Source organism: Typopeltis vanoorti, chromosome 15 (genome assembly GCF_054136105.1).
Source record: "Typopeltis vanoorti isolate ZY-2024b chromosome 15, IOZ_Tvanoo_1.0, whole genome shotgun sequence".
Lineage (NCBI taxonomy): Eukaryota > Metazoa > Arthropoda > Arachnida > Uropygi > Thelyphonidae > Typopeltis > Typopeltis vanoorti.
In genome coordinates this window covers 18,552,452-18,570,769 of record NC_143563.1, presented here as the reverse complement: position 1 = coordinate 18,570,769, position 18,318 = coordinate 18,552,452, and the positions used below count along the sequence as shown (strand labels likewise).

The 18,318-nt window shown below is 35.8% G+C and overlaps 1 protein-coding gene across 2 annotated transcripts in view; it reads right to left on the bottom strand.

The window, feature by feature from the left end:
* The window catches only part of LOC150098431 (retinoic acid receptor RXR-alpha-B-like), a 289,067-nt gene that overhangs the window by 36,588 nt on the left and 234,161 nt on the right, over positions 1-18,318 (bottom strand). For both annotated transcript variants that reach the window (XM_090405562.1, XM_090405561.1), the window contains one exon: positions 7,626-7,749. In XM_090405562.1, the coding sequence (XP_090261688.1) occupies positions 7,626-7,749 (124 nt within the window). The remainder of the gene's footprint in view (positions 1-7,625; positions 7,750-18,318) is intronic.

The window sequence follows — 18,318 nt, the reverse complement described above, 5'->3', positions numbered from 1 at the left end:
CTCAATGAAAGACAATATATATGAATGCACTAGCTTCATTACTCAATATGACAGCAAAATGAATTAATAATTTATTAAATGCTTTTATTCCTATTAGTAAAACTAAGTTATTTCTCACCATTTTTCCAAGAAGTTTCACTTATCTAGGATAATCAAGTTCAAAATGTTGCAGTGAAGAGGGGCTCATGTTTTTTGAAAGGAAGATGACTATATTCCTAATATAGTCACATTCCATAATATAGGCAACATTTTTAGGTAAAATTCTAAAGGAAAATCAAGACCAAGATGAATACACACCATTCGTCAAGATAGTAAAACCATACTGATATGCCCGAAATGAAGAAACTAGGTTCTGGATAGGCAGCAATGATACGATGACTTCAGGATTCCAAGGTTATATGTAGGGCTCTAGAACAGGAAGAATAATACAAGTTTTTTCACTTATCAGGTAAAAACCAGCAAGGCAGCATGAATGGATAATTTACCATTAAAGAAAATTCCTGAATCTTCTGATAAAGGTAGTAAAACATTTCAAGCAATGAAAATTTTTAATATGTTTGCTCACTTTTGGGCAGTATAATGAGCATAAGTCATTGTACAGTTGCAGTATTTACTTATTGATCTGCTCCACAGCAGGAAAAATCCTTTCACTTTCATCTGGCATCAGCTCCAAGCAAATGTTTCTTGGATCCAAATTTTTAGTCTTTTCAAATAAATGGCAGCACAGGTTTTTTCAGTTGCACTAAGGAGGTATCTCCTTCACTCTTTCAACATACCAAGCATTAATAACGCACTGCCTGCAAGCAGAAAATGCATATAAGATCACCAAAAGAAGAGGGCTGTAGCTTAAATGTTATAATTAACACGTTCGCTGCCACGCTACTCAGTCATAGTTTGTTCCCGCACGCCAAGAGCTTTTCGCGTCTTCAAGGTCACTACGAGTAATCTCGTAGCCGGCTTATCAGACAGAATTTTGTTTCATACGCCAACTACGAGTAATCTCGTATCACTTCCAGCTATATATTACATGCGCTGATGACGGTGTTTATTGCATCTAGTTCCCAAGATAATTCCCAAGCATCTAATGATAAATTGCACAAATTAAGACCAGTCCTAGATCATTTTAATAGTGTAATGCGAAATTGCTACACACCAGACAGAAACTTATGTATTGATGAGTCAATGGTGTTGTGGTGCGGTAGACTGGCATTTCGGCAATACATAAAAAACAAAAAACATAAATATGGCGTGAAATTCTATGAACTGTGCGAATCAAATGGATTGGTGATAAAAATAAAAATTTATACAGGAAAATCTGAATCGTCTTTAGCGAAAATGGGTCACGCATATGATGTTGTATTCCACTTGATGGAAGAATATTTAGACAGGGGTTATGTATTGCATATGGACAATTTTTATAATTCTGTAGCTCTAACAGAATCGCTTACCAACAGAAAAACGTATGTGTGTGGAACTCTGAGAAATAATAGGAAAAACAATCCACCAGATGTTATTCAAAAGAAACTAATGAAAGGGGAATTTGTCTAGCAAAGAAGAGGTCCTGTTGTAGTCAGTAAATGGAAGGATAAGAGGGAAGTCCTTTCCATTTCAAATATGCACAAATTTGAAATGGCTGAAACGCAAAATCGGAATGGTAAATTTCAGTTAAAACCTAATATCGTTAGGGATTATAATTTGGGTATGTCAGGCACCGATCTTTCTGATCAAATGCTTTCATACTATTCCACCTTACGAAAGACAATTAGATGGCCAAAGAAATTGGCAATACGCATTTTTGAGGTATACATTCAAAATGCGCATAAATTTTATAACATGATTACTGGAAATGCAATGTCTGCATTAAAATTTAGAGATAAATTTATCTCAATTTTTGTTGGGATGGATGAACTTACAGCATCAGAGAATATCAGGAGGAATGGGAATTTTCATTATTTGGAAATTTTACCACCAACAGAAAAAAAGAATCAACCGACAAAGCCATGCCGTGTCTGTACAAGAAACAAACGTAGACGCGAAACACGTTATTATTGTCCTGTTTGCCAGGAAAAACCATCATTGTGCGTGGAAAAGTGTTTTAAAATGTACCATTCTTAATTTGATTAAATTGTTTTTTTTATATTTTACTGAGTGCTTTTTTATTTCATTGATTGGTTTTTATTTTTATTGATTTTACTAGTTTAAATTGATATACAAATTACGTGTTATACGAGGGATTAACTCACGCTTGGCATACGAGGTTGGTAATCAACATACGAGTATACTCGTAGTTGGCTTGTGAAGCTCATATACGAACTACGAGTATACTCGTAGTTGGCATCTGAGGCACATACACAATATACTATATTTTAGTTGAAATTATTTCTCTTCTACCAAGCCCCCAGACATGCTCTCCGCATTATTCAGAATCCAAGGGTCCAAATTAAGGTAATTATACAAAGGGATAACTCGTGTTTGGCATAGGAGGTCGGTAAATCGACATACGAGTATACTCGTAGTTGGCTTGTGAAGCTCATATACGAACTACGAGTATACTCGTAGTTGGCAGCGAACGTGTTAAGAACTTGGCACTATTAGTTTTTCTTTGAATGCATCAAGATCAGGAAGAATATTCACCACCCCCACCACTTTCTATCAAAAAGCACAAAACAGAAGCTAATTCTATAACGCATTTTAAAAACCTTTAGATGCCATCAGTACCAGAAGACATCTTAGAATTAAATTTCTAGTTAATATATACCCAGCACAGTATTAATGTCCATAAATCAAAGAGAAGTTAAGAAGGGGATGGTGGGGATAGATATGAAAATGAAGTGAAAATAAAATTGAAAAGAGATTCTTACCAATGGCTTTACCAAAGACTATAAAATATGACTACCATTTTCAGCATGTAGTAAGTGTTCTACTTTCAGGCTTTCAATATTCTATTCCAGGTTTATTACTATTATTTTCAACGACTGCACTTTGATGCTGTCATTGAAAATAATAAAAAGTAATAGAAAATAGTCCGTGCAGTTAGCCTAATAATGGCTTTGCACTTAGCAACCATATGCCTGGATAAGGAGTGTCCTCAGTTCGATTCCGTCGACAACGTGAGGAACTTAAAGATCTTTCTCAGCCATAGTCAAGTTAACCAGTCTTGGGCATGAACAACAGGATTTTTTTCTGCCAGTTTATCTGGGATTTTTCATCCCGCAAGCAGGTAAACCGGCCCCGTGAATACACAAGGATTACAGTCATGAACCCTAGGGGATGCAGCAAGGAGTGATGAACCAGTCACATTAATTTCGTTGTGAATCCCTCATTAGGGGACTCTACCCATCCTAAAGGATGGATGAGATCAATCAATCAATAGAAAATAATAGAAAAAGAAGCTAGAGGTTTTCATGCAACTCTGAGCCGCCACTACATGCAATAGTTATGATGCAATACCCCCTCACACATTATTTAAAAAAAACACTCAGTCCACTTTAAAGCCAGTATAGAAAACCTCACACTCTGACACACAGATTATGGTCAGTTTCGATGTTTCCTCATTGTTCCACTTAAGGATACTTTAGACCTTATTTAAACAGAATTTCCTTCCAATATTTCCTCCCTCTCCACTGAAATTGACCACTTTCACAAAATCTTCTTAGCCAATAGCGAAGAAGATTTTGTGGAAATAAAGGAAGCTATAATTCCTACTACATCCAAAAAATATTAAAATTCCAAACCCACACCCTCTCTACCCTCTCCAGAATAGACTACATGAAAGACATCACTATTCCATATATCCAAGGCACATCTGAAAAACTAACAAAAATCTTAAAAAATACAATATTGCAACCACTTACAGACTATATAAAAAATTAGCATCCCTTATCCGTTCCACCAAAGACCTACCAGGTCGCTTATAGTTGTAAACTAAGCTTCTATGGCCAAACAGGCAAGATAGCAAACATCAGAATTGTTGAAAATGAGGACTATATCCGTTTCCAAACTACAGCCATTCAGGACTTGCTAACCATGCTTTGGACACCCACTACAGAATATGATGGAAGAAAGCCACTTTATTTCATCGCAGCAAATAGAAATATGAAAGACTTTTTTTTGAATCTGCTTCTGCCTTAAGAAACTACTCTAACCTCAACAAATTTAATTGTATGAAACTGCCCCCAATTTGGGAAACTCTCATCCTCTGTGCTTCAGCCCAACAACTAGGGAAGTCCAGTCCAATTTAGCCTGCTAGAGACACACTTAAGGAGTTTAGGCCTACTCTCTCAGTTGACATGCTTTATCTTCATTACCTAATGTAGTGACTGTGTGCACATATTATATTTTGTTCCCTGATGATGGCAATTTGACTTTGCCAAAATCATCATCATGAACCATGCGCTCACTGCCCATTGGTGCCTGATGCCTCCTTCACTATCTTCTTCCACCTTTCTTTGTCCAGTGCACAATATCGCAGTGTCTGTACACCAATTCCACAATAGTCCTTTATGTCGTATATCCATTCTCTGTATGTCTACCTCTTCTGTTTACACTATCCATAATATCAAACATGAATGTGCTTCATGTTTGGTATTATCTTCTTGTCCAAATAACTGCAGCTTCCGTTTTATAATCTTCTGTATTAGATTCTTCTTTGGTTGTATCTTCCGATAGAGCTCTTCATTTGTAATTTTCCATATCCATCCTATTCTTAGAATCTTCCTGTAACAAGTTCTTTCAAATGCCAAAATTCTTTTTCTTGATTCCGTATTTATCACCCACATTTCAGATCTATACAGTACACTGCTAAAGATGCATGTTTCCAGCCCTCTTAGTTTTGTTTGCAGGCTGATTTTACTTTACTTTTCCAGATGCTATCCATGGACTTCAGATTTGTTCTTCCCTTTGCAATCCTGATCTTTATTTCTTTTTTACAGTCCAAATCATATGTCACTTTACTTCCCAAATATGTGAATTGTTCTACATTTTCTATATCAATTCCATCCACTTGTATCTTTTGTTTTATGTTCTTCTCACCAAATACCATTGTCTTTGTTTTTTCCAAGTTCATAACAAATTCAAATCTTTTCCCTTTCTCATTTGTCTTCTTCAATAATAATGTCATCTGCAAATCTCAGATTGTTAGTTCTCATCCCATGTACTGATATTCCTTTTGCATCTTCCTTCATTTTATCCATTGCTCTTTCTAAGTATGCAATGAAAATGCTTGGTGATATTGGGTCCCCTGTCTAGTACCTCTGTTTGTTCTAAACCATTTCCCCAAATCATCACCTGTTCTAACTGCTGCAACTGAATTCTTATACACATCTTTAAATACAGCTATTAGTTTTTCTATCAATTCCATAGGATTCTAGCATGCTAATGTCACTTTCTGGTTGATACTGTCAAATGCCTTTTGAAAATCAACAAAGCAAGTATATATGTTTGCTTTTTCTCCTAGCTTTCTCTGCTATTAACTGCATTGCCAAAATCTGTTGAATTGTAGCTCTATCTTTCCTAAAACCTGCTTGCTCATCTGCATTTAAGCATTTCATTGGAATAATTCTAAAGCTCTACACAAGAGGTACTTTCTTCTGGAAAGATTATATAAAGAAAGCTGTGAAGCGAACATTCATAAGCCTAATCGCAAACAAAAACAATTGCTTTAAACTTTCTGAACTTTGAGAAATTATCCTATATAATACTCCTCACTTTTTAAATTCTAGCTCATCTCCTTTCTTGTATAATGTCACTAATATCAATTTCACCCACTCCTCTGGCATTTCCACCTTCTTTCCATAAAGTATTACATAGTTGGTGCATTTCTGTAACCATACTTTTGCTTTAAACTTTCTGAACTTTGAAAAATTATCCTAAATAATACTCCTCACTTGTGTGCTTCATAACACTAATTATGAATTTTAATGATTTAATTTTGGTTAATTATTTATTTAATTTTTAATTATTTAAATTTTATTTTCATTTTATTTCTCGAATTCTAATTATGTAGATGGAGTTATAATCCTGCAGTTGATAATGCATATGAGAGGTTAAAAAGTTCGGATAAACAACTAGAACAAAAATGATATTAAAGCAACTGATATAACCACAAGAAAGAACATACCTTAAAACCCTTTGACTCTCACATTTCATCAAATTATAATAATTTATTTATTTTTTTCTTTTAGGATATATAAAAAGACAGAGGTTTTGAAGAAATTCAAAGACATAGAGGTGGAGGCCATCATCAAGTTTTTTGTGTTGCAAGAAAAGTCCGCAATTGAGATTGACCGAACTGTGTGTGTGAGATGTTAGGGGACTATGCCCCAGCATATCCAATAGTTTCCAGATGGGTGGCCAAGTTTAAAACCAGGCATCCTGAGACAGATGCCCCGAGGTCGGTCAGGAAGACCTTCCACAGTGATTAAACCTGAAAACATAGATGCCATTATCCTTGATGATAGATGAATACCAGCCAAAAATATTGCAAAGACTCTAGGGATATCCAGGGAATGAGTTGGGGTCATTATCCACCAACATCTACAACTGCAGAAGCTCTCAGTCAAGTGGGTCACCAAATGTTTGAATGCTGACCAAAAGAGAGAAACGTGTGCTGTCATCTCAAGTGATTTTGGGTCCTTTTGAGAAATCAGGTGTAAAATTTTTGGTTTGTATTGTGACTATTGATGAAACATGGCTTCATTACTATGACTCAGAGACCACAGTCAATGAAGTGGGGACACAAAGGTCCTCCATGGCCAAAGAAGTTCCAAACCCAAAAGTCAGCAGGGAAGGTTTCTGCCATTGTCTTGTGATATGGATAGTGTAATCCTTACCAAGTACCTCAAAAAAGGTGAAACTGTTACAGCAGCAGAGGCATGTTGCTTTTGCAGGACAATGTACCTGCTCACACTGCTCATAAAACTCAATAGACAATACACAAATTGGGCTTCCAATGCATACCTCACCTACCCTATTCACCAGATCTGGCCCCATCTGACTATTTCCTATTCCCAAATTTAAAGAAACACTTGAAAGAACAAAATTTACCACAGATGATGAAGTCATATCTGCAGCTGAGGACTGGTTTGTGCAACAAAGGAAAGACGTTTTTTCTCAGAAGATTGCAAATGATGCAGCAGTGTTATAACAACCGTATAACACTTCATGGAGAATATGTAGAATAATGTGCAAGTTACATAATTCTACCTCAATTTCTTCATGGTGATTATCAGAACTTTTCAGCACATCCTCGTATAATGTCACATACTTTCAATTTAATTGTTCATTTTTATGTTTATCTCTTCTTACTGTATTAAAAATTTATATGAAGAGTAGCTGAAAATTCTACAAAAATAAATAATAAATTAATGTAAGTGGCTTCAATATTTATTTATTCTCATTCTAATGTCTTCTATTTATATCTTGATTTTCAAATCTAGATCTTTTTAACTGTTCCCATCTTCTCAGCAACCTAAAGTGACCTTTTAGTTGGTAACTTTTATAGTAACGATTTACATTTAGCCAGAATTGTTAAGTTATATATTGATGAGAGAGATGCAAATCATCACGCACAAAGTAAACTAAAAATTTGAATTTGTGATTTTTTCAAACTAAAAACTATGACTCACCTGCTTTCAATAAGACTGTTCGATCTTCTAAAGGAAGTTCATTGAAATGAGGAATGTGTTTGGCCCATTCCACTAGATGATAGAGTTGACGATCTGCAGCTTGGCATATGTTGGCAACAGGATCCTTTAATATAAATAAAAATTTCTTTGTTTATAACATTCAAGGCAGTTTTTATATATAAAAGCAACAATGTTTCAATTTCATTGTTATGCAAATATCTGTATAAAACAAACACTTCTCTAAAAACAATAATATTTTTTTGAAAAAATAAGTCACATGTATCTGTTTTGGTACCAGTATGCTGATCACTGTACTGTGATCAATACACTGGCATTTTTGAATTATTAGTTAATGATTTTTTTTATATTTTATGTTGCAGTTTTAAATTTTCTGTAAAAATTCCTAAGTGCTAAGTGATAATTTTTGGGTTAAGATATATTTCATATGTAACAATATCCATAATACAAAAATTAAAATAACACTTTTTTGAAGAGATAATTTATGAATGTAAGTTATACAAAACAAAATAGTCACCTATAACAAATAGTGCTATAATAAACTCGCTCCATATGACAAACTACTGAAAAGTAAGTATAGTTTAAGCCTACTGAAAAGTAGGCTTAAACTATAATAAGCTGTCCTTTGGTCTGTATGATTCTGCTACAGTGAGAAGTGACTGGAGGTAGTCACTAACTGCCATCAGCTAATCTTCCAAACCTCCCAATTCTATCATACTTATTTAAACACAAAATAAACTACAATTTATTTACTTATTTTTTTACAGTGAGTGAATCTGATATAGAGAGATACTTCTTTGTTTTATATACATCTTTTTCTAAGCTTCATCTCATGGAATTTATGCTGCTTCCTGATTATCTTTTACAGAAAGAGGAATTTCTCCTGCCACTATCCCTCTAACACAATGTTTCTCAAACTTCCAGACGCATCCCTCTTGAAATTTTAGTTCATTACTTCGTCTCTACATAAGATCATATACATACAATATACAATAAGCCAACTAATTGAAAAATGCAGAGAACATCATCTTCCACTTTGTTTGCTATTTATCAATTTCAGAAAAGATATGACATAACAGATCATAATACAGTTTCTAGAAAGTAAAAATCAAGGCACTGAACAACCATATATCGGGCTAATACAAAACACATATATAGGTAGTAAAACTTAATTTACATTCTCTCTCCCCCTCTTTTTTAATAAACCCATAGAAATATCTCTGTGGAAAAGAGTAAGACAAGGAAATGTGATCTCCCTTAATCTCTTTACAGTAAATTTGGAAAACATTGTCAAAAACATAAACTTGAATAGAGGTTTAAATATAGATGCAGAGAATCTTAAAATATTCCTATTTGCTGATGAGGTGGTTCTGATATCTTACCAGCCTTCTGAACTAGAAATAATATTGAGTGAAATACATTTGCATTGCAAACAGTAGGATTACGAATGCCTGCCAAGACAAAGTGGCAGGTAGATACAAAGAGAGATAAGAAGGAAAAAGGAAGAGTGGTTAGATGAAATAAGTAAAGATACAACAGCAAAGGCAGAAAGAAATGACATAAAAGGTGTTTATATAAAAAGATTAATATGATGACAGGAAGGAGAAAGATGCAAAGGATTGGGGCAGTCAAGAATGAAAGAGGTGAAATTCTGATAGAAAAAGAGAAGATATTACAGAGATAGGAGGAATATGTAGGTAAACTTTATGAAGACAGAGAAAGAGGAGAAAATCAAACAAAAGAGCATAGTGAGCAGAAGCTATACATCATGAGAGAGGAATTGAATCTAGCAATTCAAAAGATGAAAGAGAGAAAATCCCCTGGAATAGATGGTATGCAGATAGAACTTATAAGGAATATAGATGAAAAAGGTATGTGAAAGTGTTATGGCAAATTATTAATGGAATTTATGAGGGACAAGAATTACCAGAGGAGTTAATCAATTTTTATCCCCATTCCAAAAAAGATGGGAGTTTTAGACTGTAACAATTTTAGAACGATAAGTCTTATAACTCACACAGCAAAAAGAAATTGAGGTAGAATTCTGGCACAAATAATTTTGGAGAGAATTAAGAGTAAAATAGAAAAAGAACTGAACGAGGAACAGTTTGGATTCCGAACCAACAGAGGAACTAGAGAGGCAATAACTTGTCTAAGAATTATTGCGGAGAAAACACTAAACCATGGTGGAAAGTTGTTTTGGGGATTTCTAGACTTTGAAAAGACATTTGATACATTGAAACATAAAAGGCTTTTTGACATTCTAGAAAATATTGATATTGACTCTTATGACTTGGAAATTTTAAAGACATTATATTGGACACAAACAGCGTCAGTATATGTAACCAGAGAAGAAACAGGAGAATTCCTGGTGGAGAGAGGAGTAAGACAAGGATGCAAGTATTCAATATTATTGTTTAACCTTTATAGTGAACAGATGCTTAGAGAGGCACTTGAGGATGTAGAAGAAGGAATAAAAATAAATTATTATTATTACGGGCAACTCCAGGGAGTCCTTAGACTCATCGAGGGAGGCCCCTAATCATGTTCATCGCAACTATACGACATTCATACAGTATTTATCATACCTCGCCTTAAATTCATTCACTGACACGGCATCCACCACAGACTCTGGCAGCCCATTCCACTCATTCACCACTCTAAATGTAAAGAACCCAGCTCTAACACCTTTACTAACCACACTTTTGCCCAGCTTCCATGGATGTCCCCTAGTCCTTCCACAACCAGCCCTGTTCTCAAAAATATCTTCTGAATTAATTTTATAGAAACCCTTCAGTAATTTGAATGTCTCAATCATATCTCCCCTCCTCCGCCTATCAACCAATTTTTGCAACCCACAAATCCTCAACCTGTTCTCATAAGGTTCATTTCATAGACCTGCTATCATCTTGGTCACTCACCTCTGGATCCTCTCAACCTCCTCCCCATCAAGAAGAAACCTAGGTGACCAAATCTAGTCACAGTAGTCGAGATGGTGTCTTATCAAGGCTCGATACAGAGGAATAATAACCTGCTTGTCAACGTATTCTTCAGCAACCAAGTGATTCGATGAGCTGATTTGGCCACTTTTGCAATGTGCGCCCTAAACTTCAACTCCTTATCCACCAACACTCCTAAATCTCATGCCTCATCAATTTCCTGGAGTACAGTTCCACCAATGTAGTAAACTGCTGCTAATCTTTTCACCACAAATATAACCTTACATTTTGCCACATCAAATTGACATCCATTCTCCTTAGCCCAGACCTCTAATCTATCCAAATTATCCTGCAAAATTTTGACATCATCTGCATTCACTATTGCCCTACCCAACTTTGCATCATCCGCAAACAAATGAACTGTTCCTCTCAGATCCTTACCTATATCATTAATGAACAAATTAAACAGCAGTGGTCCAAGAACAGATCCTTGTGGCACACCACTAGTCACAGACCATCTTGTGGACTCAACTCCTGAATAAACCACTCTCTGATATCTCCCCGTAAACCACCCTCCTATCCATCTCACCAACTCTATATCCATCCCCATATGCTGCATTTTACTGAGAATTCCATGTGGTATCCTGTCAAAGGCCTTAGCAAGGTCCAGTAGAATCACTGTAAACCCATGACCCTTATCCAGTTCAGCTGTCACTGTGTTATAATACGTGAGAAAGTTACTGAGGCATGACCTACCCTTCACAAAATCATGCTGTCCCCAATACAGTATCCCATTTTCATCTATCCAATCTTGTATTTTCCTTTTGACTATTTTCTCCAAGACCTTGATAATGATTCCTGTTATGCTGATTGGCCAGTAATTTTCAACAGCAGCCTGTTCTTAATAATTTAAGGTATGCGGATGATGTAGTGGTGATGGCAGAAAGCAAAAATGGATTACAACAAATTGTTCAAAGAATTGAAAACTCCTGTAAAGAGTATGGACTAAGGATTAACACAAAGAAGACCAAGATAATGATAATGGGTAGAAAAATAGGAGATGATGTAAAGATGAGATGTGGAGGAAAGATTTTTGAAGTGGAAATATTTCAATATTTAGGTAGTTGGATCTCAGAGAAAGGAATTTCAGAGTTGGACATTAGAAATAGAATAGGTAAAGCTAAATCGGCATTTATGGAAATGGAGAGAATTTTAATAAACATCATCATCATCATCAAATTCCTGCCATGTACCCTCAAGGGGTGTACAGGATATGATAGTACTACATGAAAAAAAATTACATCAATAATTTCCTATCTACAATTTTCCTCCAAATCAGTCTGTTACTTGTCAAGACTCCAACATTACCAGATCTTATATTTCTATCGTCTAAAGCACTTTGTACCGTATCAATCCACCTATATCTTGGTCTTCCTCTGGGTCGTTTTGCTGCCAACCTGGCAGAGAACACTTGTTTTGCTAATCTTTCCTCGCCCATTCTGTTTAAGTGACCATACCACCTGAGATTAGCTCTGCTAACGCATTCCTGGATGCTGACAATGTCAAGTTGTTTCCTAATATCCTCGTTTTTAATATGATACTGCCATTGATGCCATCTGTTCATGCCTATAATCCTTCTCAGGACTCTCATATCTGTGGTCTCGTGTTTTACTTCTAAACCAGCTCTCAGATCCATAAGTTAAAACTGGTTTGAACACTGTCTTGTATACAGCTAATTTAGTGTTTTGACTAATTTCTCTCTTATTCCATATGAATTTATTCAATTGACTTCCCACCATACCAGCTTTGCTGATTCTGTTGTCTATTTCTATATTTAATTTACCATCTTCAGTAAAAATCGTGCCTAAATACCTGAAATGTTTTACTTGTTCCACAGGTTCTCCATTCACAACACTGTTGACATTTTCAATGATTCTGCCTATTTTCATTGTCTTTGTCTTTTTATTGCTGACCTTCATACCATATCTATTACAACAGCTATTCAATTTAGTCAGAGAATCTTGCAGACTTGTAGCGGATTTATTTAGAAGTATAACATCATCCGCATAAAGCAAAGAGCTGACATTAACATCTCCAATTTTGATATCATGTTTAATACCACTTTCCTTCATAATGTGATCCATATAGATAATGAATAACAGAGGGGAAATGTACATCCTTGTCTCACACCAGATTTAACATTAAACCATCTTCCAGTACTTCCTTCAATTCTAACTGCTGACTTAAAACTCAAATAAAGACTAAGTATTGCTTGATATAATGTCCGATTGACACCATATAACTGTAGCTTTTGGAATAGATTCTCTCTTGGCACCTTGTCATATGCCTTTTCCAGATCTACAAAACTTAAATACAGATCTTTGTTATATTCCCATGCTTTCTAGACTATTTGTCGTAAAGTGAAGATCTGATCCTGACAGCCTCTATTTGGCCTGAATCCAGCTTGTTCTTCACCAAGCTTTTCTTCCACAATTCTTCTCAACCGTTTCTCAAGTATACTTGCATAGATCTTGCCAGGAACACTCAGTAGGGAAAATACCTCTGTAATTCTCACATGCAGTTTTATTTCCCTTTTTATACATGAGTACTATGAGAGCTCTACTCCAATCATCGGGAATTTGTCCCTCTGTCCAGGCTTTCTGAACTATCCAGTGCAGCCAATGTAAGACTCTTATACCACCATACTTCCGCATTTCTGGTCGAATATCATCTACTCCTGCTGCCTTTCCACATTTCAAGCCTTTGATGGCTTTTTCTACTTCAAGTATGGATATGTATTCCTGACTGCATGCCTGGTCAGTGTTTTTTTATCACTGTGCTGTCATCACTGCTTGTTTCATTTAGCAGTTTTTCACAGTAATTACTCCATACTTCAAGGATATCTTTTTCTCCTGTTTTCATGTCACCTTTATCATCTCTAATTCCTTTTACAGCACTCTTTCCTCCATTCTTAAGCTTTTTCAACAACCACCAGAATATTTTGCCACCTTCTTGATATTTATTTTCTATATTCTTGCCAAAGTCCTCCCATGACTTTTGTTTAGCTAGTTTTACACAGTGTTTAGCATTCTTGCATTTGTCTCTATATTCTCTAAGAGCACAAGCTGACTTATTTGACAGGAACTTTTGGTATGCTTTCTTCTTTTCCTTCACTGCCTCTTTAACTGCCTGTGTCCACCAGGGAGTTCTGATTTTTTTTATCCTTACAGACAACCTCACCACATGCCTCTCTGGCAGAATCAATCGATGTTTTCTTCAGAGTTTGCCACTGAATCTCCAAGGTTTGATTCCTGTTCTCAAACTCTTCCATTTTTTCTTCAATAATCTTTGTGTATTTTAGTCTACAGCTCACATCTGAGAGTTGCTCAACTTTTATTCGCTTTAAAACTTTCTTACATGTTATTCTTTTCAATATGATATTCAATTTTATCCTGCTCAAGACTAAATAGTGATCACTTCCAATTTCAAATCCTCTGTACACTCTGGTGTCCTGCACCAGGGAGAAAACGTCACTATCAACAATAACATAGTCAATGAGACTTTTCTTATTCCTAGCCTCTTCTCTCCATGTGAATTTGTGCAAATTTTTATGTTGGAACATGGTGTTAGTAATAACCAGTCCATGTCCTGAGCAGAAATCCAACAGATATTTGTCATTATTATTAGCTTTGCTCTTTTCTCCAAATTTTCCCCAAATATTTTTGTATGTCTCACAATCATTTCCTACTCTGCTATTTAGATCCCCAACAAGGACCAACTTTTCCTTTTTCATTGTGTCAGTTGCTTTTCCTAAAGCCTCAAAAAATTCCTCCACTTCTACCATAGTAGAACCTTCTGTGGGACCATAGGCACAAATAAGTCTCATTGTCCAGTTCCCCATTCCCATATTTGCCCACATTACTCTACTTGAGACTGACTGCCATTCAAGAAGATTAGTCTCATGTTTAGTGTTGAATACTATGGCTACTCCTTTTCCTTGATTTTCATTGCCTGAATATATCATTTTGTATTTATTGCTCAGAAAGATCTCACCAGTTTTGGTCTTTTTTGTTTCAGTCACCCCTATTATATTGATCTGGTACTTATCTAATTCCTCAGCTAGCTCCATTTCTTTGCCATTCAGGCTTCTTACGTTGATAGTACCGATCTTTAACTCTGGTGATGTTGAGTTGGGGTTTATTTTCAGATTTGTTCCAGTAGCTGACTTTTCGCTGTTCGCCCTGGTTCCCTGGCGAAAACAACGGGGGCCTTGTTTAACCGGGCGACGCCCCAGCCGGCATGCAATTTTGTCATGTTGTACCATCATTCTATATATTTTAATAAACAAGAATATTAAAATAGGTGTTAGAGTTGGAATAGTTAAAGCAACAGTTTGGAGTATTGCAAATTATGCAATTGAGTTATGGACACTCAGAAAGAGAGATATGGAAAGAATTAATGCATTGGAAATGTGGTGTTATAGAAAGATGGAAAAGATTAGCTATACAGACAGAATATCAAATCAAGAAGTTATAAGAAGAGTTGGGATGGAAAGAACACTGCTCAAGAACATTATGCAAAGAAAGACCAGATTTGCAGGACATCTTCTGAGAGGTTCTTTGGGACATGGAGAAGATCTGTTCATCTGCTGCAACCCTCTTTCTAGAGGATGCTACCGGATGATGACGATTTGGTGGTCATGACAGTATTCGTTTATCGCCCATTTTGTCTTGGCAGGTATAGAGGATATTATGATAGTACTATATCATTTAAGTTTACATTATTAATTTCCTATCAACATCTTACCTCCAGATTACACCAAGGAATTTCATAAACAACAAAATACTTCCAAACTCACTTTGTCAACATTCATGGTTTTACACAATCAATGATGCGCACATTACTTAGACCTTTTAAACCTGACCTGTTATTTCCAACAGAATCTCCACTAACCTACTTCATTCAATTATTTCACATTTATATGATTTCTTTCATCAAATGGGAGGTAGTTGTGTATTTATCAGATCTGATGAATGCACAAGTACTCAGCAGAAAATATCAAACAGAATTTCATCAGCATCTACTTCTCAAAATTTCCATTTGCCATTCTATTACATTCATTGCTATCATTATCACTCTCCAATTTGTCTGAAAATTGAGACGTAAGCGGAAGAATTCATTACAAAATATTAATTCCAGAAATACCTGCATTTAATATGTTTATTGTAAAATATTTGGCTAAATTTCCTAGCCATTGTCAATACGGTTATAGGAAAACTCAAAAAAAGAACAATTTAATTGAAAGCATGTGATATTATGTGCAATATCAGCTGCAGGAAAACAGCTCCATCTGCATTAATAGATATTCAAAATAAATTACAATTATGGAATACATGAATGATGAGTATTGGTTAATATAACTTTCCAAAATTGAATAAGTTTTAGGCAATTGTTTTTGTTGTGAAGGGGGAGCCACCTTCACAACAAGGATTACTCTAAAGCCATTACCATTCAGATTTAGGTTGTGAATAAGTGCTTTAGCACATATTCACAATTAAAGCACATATTTACAATCTAAATTTGAATTACCATTCAGATTTAGGTTGTGAATATGTGCTTCACAGCTTTCTTTGTAGAGTCTTTCTAGAAGAAAGAAACGTTTAACACTGTAACACTCTAGATAAGGTGTTTGCTAAACCAGATTTGTTGGGTTCATTAAGAGAAATGTATTCCTTTAGTTCTTCCAGACGAATTTGTGCAGACTGACCACTTTGTCCATAATAACATAAGCCAGGTTAATTTAAACTCCAGGATAAGATAGAGGAGGATATTTGTCTTTTGGTAAGATAAGGAATGTATTAAATTTGTGAATTGGACTGAAAGGAACTTGTACATTAATCAGATGAAGTCATCTTGCTATTTTTCCAGAAAGTTCCTCAACACATGGAATACAAATTCTGGTAATTTCTTCTTGAGAAGAGTAAGGACAACGGCCATAAGTCCCACGTGTAAAAGGCAAGATTACTTTTTCAGATTAATGTACAAGTTGCTTTCTGTCCAGTTTACTAACTTAATACATTACTTATCTCACCAAAAGACAAATATCCTCCTCGATCTTATCCTAGTAATTCTCGTAGAAAGGCTTAGACATTGGGTAAACATGCTTATTAAATAATTTAAGGAATTTACAACGTACACAGGATATAAATTAAATTAAACTTTAATCTATATTTCCAATATTTCGCCAACGTCACGTTGCCATCTTCACAGGAACTTAAAATAAAGACAAGAGCATGCAGGCACTACACACAGTAAATGAAGACGAAGCAGGAAGCTATTGTTTCTCCTAAAAGTCCTGATGGTGCCCCCTAGCGAGCTATGTAGGTATTCTTGGCCATTGGGCTGAAGGTCTTCAGATGTAAGTCTCCCAAATTTGGGGCAGTCTCCTTGTTGTGAAGGGGGCTCCCCCTTCACAACATGGATTACTCTAAATCCATTACCATTCCCTACATCCGAGGCACCTTGGAAAAAAAATTACCAAAATCCTAAAAAAACATGACTTGACCTCGTGTTACAGACCATATAGAAAATTGGCATTCCTTATCCGCTCCACTAAAGACCAACCACTTCCCCTAGACCTACCTGGTGTTTAACAGGTCACTTGCAGCTGTAAGCTGTCCTACTTTGGCCAAACAGGCAGGACAGCGAATATCAGAACACAAGGACTACATCCGGTTTAACCAGTATAGCCACTCTGGTCTTGCAGACCATGTTTTGGATATACGCCACAGAATACGGTGGAAGAAAGCCACGGTAATACACCATAGTAAATTCAAATACGAAAGGCTATTCATGGAATCAGCCTCAGCCCTAAGAAACAGTCCAAACCTCAACAAACTTGGTTGCATGAGACCACCCCAAATTTGGGAGACTTACATCAGAAGATCTTCAGCCCAACGGCCAAGATTACCTATATAGCCCGATTGGGGGCACCATCAGGACGTTTAGGAGAAAGAATAGCTTCCTTCTTCATCCTCATTTACTGTGTGTAGTGCCTGCATACAGGTGTCTTTATTTTAAGTTCATGATAAGATGGCAACGTGACAATGCTGAAATATTGGAAACATAGATTAAAGTTTAATTTAATTTATATCCTGTGTACGTTGTAAATTCCTTAAATAAGCATATCTTATCCTAGAGTTTATAGAATCTCCTGCTCTTGCTTATGTTATTATGGACAAACTGGTCAATCTGCACAAATTTGCCTGGAAGAACATCAGGAATACATTTCTCTAAACAAACACAACAAACCTGGTTCAGCAAACCACACATATCTACAAAACACAGAATTCAGTGGAACAAAATCAAAATGTTACACAAAAGTTACTTTCTTCTATACTAATCATTAATGTGTTCCATAATTGTAATTCATCATCATATTCCTGCCATGTACCCTCAAGGGGTGTACAGGATATGATAGTACTACATGAAAAATTTACATCATTACTAACTTCCTATCAACTATTTTTCACCAAATCAGTCTGTTACTTGTCAAGACTCCAACATTATCAGTTCATATATTTCTATTGTGTAAGGCACTTTTTACCATATCAATCCACCTATATCTAGGTCTTCCTCTGGGTCTTTTACCTGCCAAACTGGCAGAGAACACTTGTTTTGCTAATCTTTCCGAGCCCATTCTGTTTAAGTGACCATACCACCTGAGATTAGCCCTG